This window comes from Pundamilia nyererei, unplaced genomic scaffold (assembly GCF_000239375.1).
Source record: "Pundamilia nyererei isolate P.nyererei 1_Seehausen unplaced genomic scaffold, PunNye1.0 scaffold00031, whole genome shotgun sequence".
Lineage (NCBI taxonomy): Eukaryota > Metazoa > Chordata > Actinopteri > Cichliformes > Cichlidae > Pundamilia > Pundamilia nyererei.
This window is the reverse complement of record NW_005187432.1, coordinates 3,878,302-3,881,404: the sequence shown is the minus strand read 5'-3', so window position 1 is coordinate 3,881,404 and position 3,103 is coordinate 3,878,302. Positions and strand designations below refer to the sequence as shown.

Here is a 3,103-nt window from a genome sequence, read left to right as displayed (position 1 = left end):
AAATACTAAAATACTAAAAACTGTGTAGCACAAATTATTTTTTAGTGAGGAAAAACGCCTATTAGTGTTTGCCTCACTTTCATTGTTCATTGTTGTTTCATTGTTATGTGTGGAGGAGCTGTCTGACACCAACCTACAATAAAATGTTTCCCTTTGCTGATTTTAGAACATGAGATTTTTATTGAAAGAGTTTTATTCATTGAGCATATGTTTGAAGTGACCTACTGACTTTGCATTTTTGGACACATGTGAACAAGATTAGAAATAGGTATATCAGAGGTATATCAGAGGTGTGGTAATTAAAAAAATTATATCGTGCAACAAATAATGTTGTTACAGTATACCAGTATATACATTATACTGCCAAGTATTATCTTACATTAAACAGTGGACATAAAAAAAATACTATAATAGTGTGACTGACACTGAGAATGAGTACCTTTACAGTTTTGGATCTGCTAATATGGAGCACCATCACCGCTGTCTTGCACTTTTGGCTTTTGATGTGAGTGATGATAGAGTTGAACCTTATAGACATTCCTTTCCAGTGCTCTAAGTCACTCAGTGGCCCTTCTGAATCAGCTCCTTTTCTCAGCTGATCACTCTCTATGAGGACCTGGTGTACACCGAAAAGGTTACATTAATTCAGTCAGTACTCTACAGCAAGTTTTTCTTTTCATTTTTTTCCTTTTCAGTCTCTTCTTTCATTTCCTTTCTCTCATACTAACAAAATATATACCATTCATTTATGAAGTCATCATCTCTGGCCAGTAAACTGTATTCCTTGAAGCCACGGGTTCATAGGCTGCACTTCACTTGTGCGTTTGAATGATTTAACAAACCTGCTCAATTTCCTTGTACCACTGCAAAAGATTTTTTTCCAGTTGATGGACCATCTCACAGTTGGCAGCTGCAGTTTTCATATCATTTAGGCTGGCCAGTTTAGAGAAGTCAATATGTGTGAATGTAGTCAGATGAACAATGTACTTGTTGCTTATATGGATTTCTGCAGGACAAACATAACAAAGTACAAAATTATTAAATTATTAAAACCAGCCATTTAGCTACAGTATGTTGTTCTGAAGAAGCTTTTTTTTTTACCTTCTAAGGAGTCAAGACAGCGTTTTATTGTGTACATTAAGTTCTCTTTACATTTTACTCCATGTCTGGACTCTATAGTGCCCCAGTTTTGTGGTGCATCGAGAGCAGGCAGTAGAAAGTTGTAAGTGTTCCTTATTCCTTTCAGGAGGCCGTCTCTGGCATCAACTACTGCAAAAAAGATCTCCTACAAAGTATGGAGACAAGTCACCCATAACGTCATAAAAACCAAAGCCAAAACATCTGTGATATAAATCAAAGTATTTTAAACAGATTTATTTTCTACAGTACAGTTACATTGTAAATAGGTGTGGACGTCAGATTGTTTTATAATGTTAGTGAAACGGTTGGATGTCAAATGTGACCTCAAGATTTAAAAATATGTTAAGGAAGGAGGGTTAGATCATATTAGCTTTTTCCTAAACTAATACAGGGAATGCTGAAAAGTGACAAGTTTATTATGTGATGTTTATTATGTGAACACAAGAATTATTATGTGAACACAAGAATTATTATGTGGACGCAAGAATTTCTCCGCCATGGGATCAATAAAGCCTTATCTTATCTTACATAAACTGCTCAAAAAATAAAAGGAACACAAGAATAAGACATCCCAGATCTGAATTAATTAAATATTCTTATTAAATACTTTGTTTTTTAGTAGTTGAATGTGCTCAAAAATCACACAAAAATTATCAATGGAAATCAGATCACGCTCAACATTAAAGTGGAAAAACACACAACAAGCTGATCCAACTTTGATGTACTGTCCTTAAAACAAGTCAAAATGAGGCTCAGTAGTGTGTGTGTGGCCTCCACGTGCGTGTATGATCTCCTTACAACGCCTGCGCATGCTCCTGATGAGGTGGCGGATGGTCTCCTCAGAAAGTTCTTCCTAGACCTGGACTAAAGAACCCGCCAACTCCTGGACATTCTGGGGTAGATGGAACGAGACATGATGTGCCAGATGTGCTCAATTGGATTCAGGTCTGGGGAACGGGCGGGCCAGTCCATAGCATCAGTGCCTTCATCTTGCAGGAACTGCTGACATCCACGTGAGGTCTAGCATTGTCTTGCATTAGGAGAAACCGGCATATGGTCTCACAAGGGGTCTGAGGTTCTCATCTTGCTACCTAATGGCAGTCAGGCTACCACTGGCGAGCGCATGGAGGGCTGTACGGCCCCCCCAAAGAAATGCCACCCCACACCATTAGTGGCCCACTGCCAATGGAGTCTGTTTCTGACTGTTTGAGCAGACACATGCACATTTGTGGCTTGCTGGAGGTCATTTTTTTAGGGCTCTAGCAGTGCTCCTCATGCTCCTCCATGCACAAAGGTGGAGATAGCGGTCCTGCTGTTGAGTCTGTGGTCATCACCTGCAGAACCACTCCTTTATTGGGGATGTCTTGCTAATTGCCTATAATTTCCACCTGTTGTCTATTCCATTTCTACAACAGCATGTGAAATTGATCGTCAGTAAATGTTGCTTCCTAAGTGGACAGTTTGATTTCACAGAAGTGTGATCGACTTGGAATTACAATGTTTTGTAAAAGTGTTCCCTTTATTTTTCTGAGCAGTGAACACAAAGACATATAAAATGCACAATTAGCTTTTTAAAAATAATTTCCAACCCAGATCCTAAATCATGTCTGTATGTCCAATGAAAACTACCATACTGCTGTCCTGTGAATTTAAAACACTTTATTGTGTGTTTAAATTGGATTTTTTTCACAGATAAACCATTTTCTTTCAGCATATAAAGAAAATTCTGACATCCGCTTGGAAGTAAGTGGGACTTTTATTTGATATGTTTTATATGTTCTATTGTGAATAAAGTATGGGCTTATGAAACTAATGAGATTATGATTTCTGTTTAATTTACATTTTACACACTGTCCCAACCTTTTTAGAACTGGAATGGTTATAAAATCATATATCTATATTATATATATGGTTGTTAGGTTGTTAGATATGATTTTATAACGATTTATATGGAAAAAATTGT

General features: G+C 37.3%; 1 protein-coding gene across 1 annotated transcript in view; it reads right to left on the bottom strand.

Moving 5' to 3' along the window:
• Window positions 1–3,103, bottom strand: part of LOC102202465 (dynein heavy chain 8, axonemal) — a 37,098-nt gene that overhangs the window by 29,153 nt on the left and 4,842 nt on the right. Inside the window, exons 6-8 of the mRNA XM_013909773.1 lie at window positions 1,102–1,285; window positions 843–1,006; window positions 380–616 (exon numbers count right to left, since the gene is read on the bottom strand). Coding sequence (XP_013765227.1) covers window positions 380–616; window positions 843–1,006; window positions 1,102–1,285 — 585 coding nt within the window. The remainder of the gene's footprint in view (window positions 1–379; window positions 617–842; window positions 1,007–1,101; window positions 1,286–3,103) is intronic.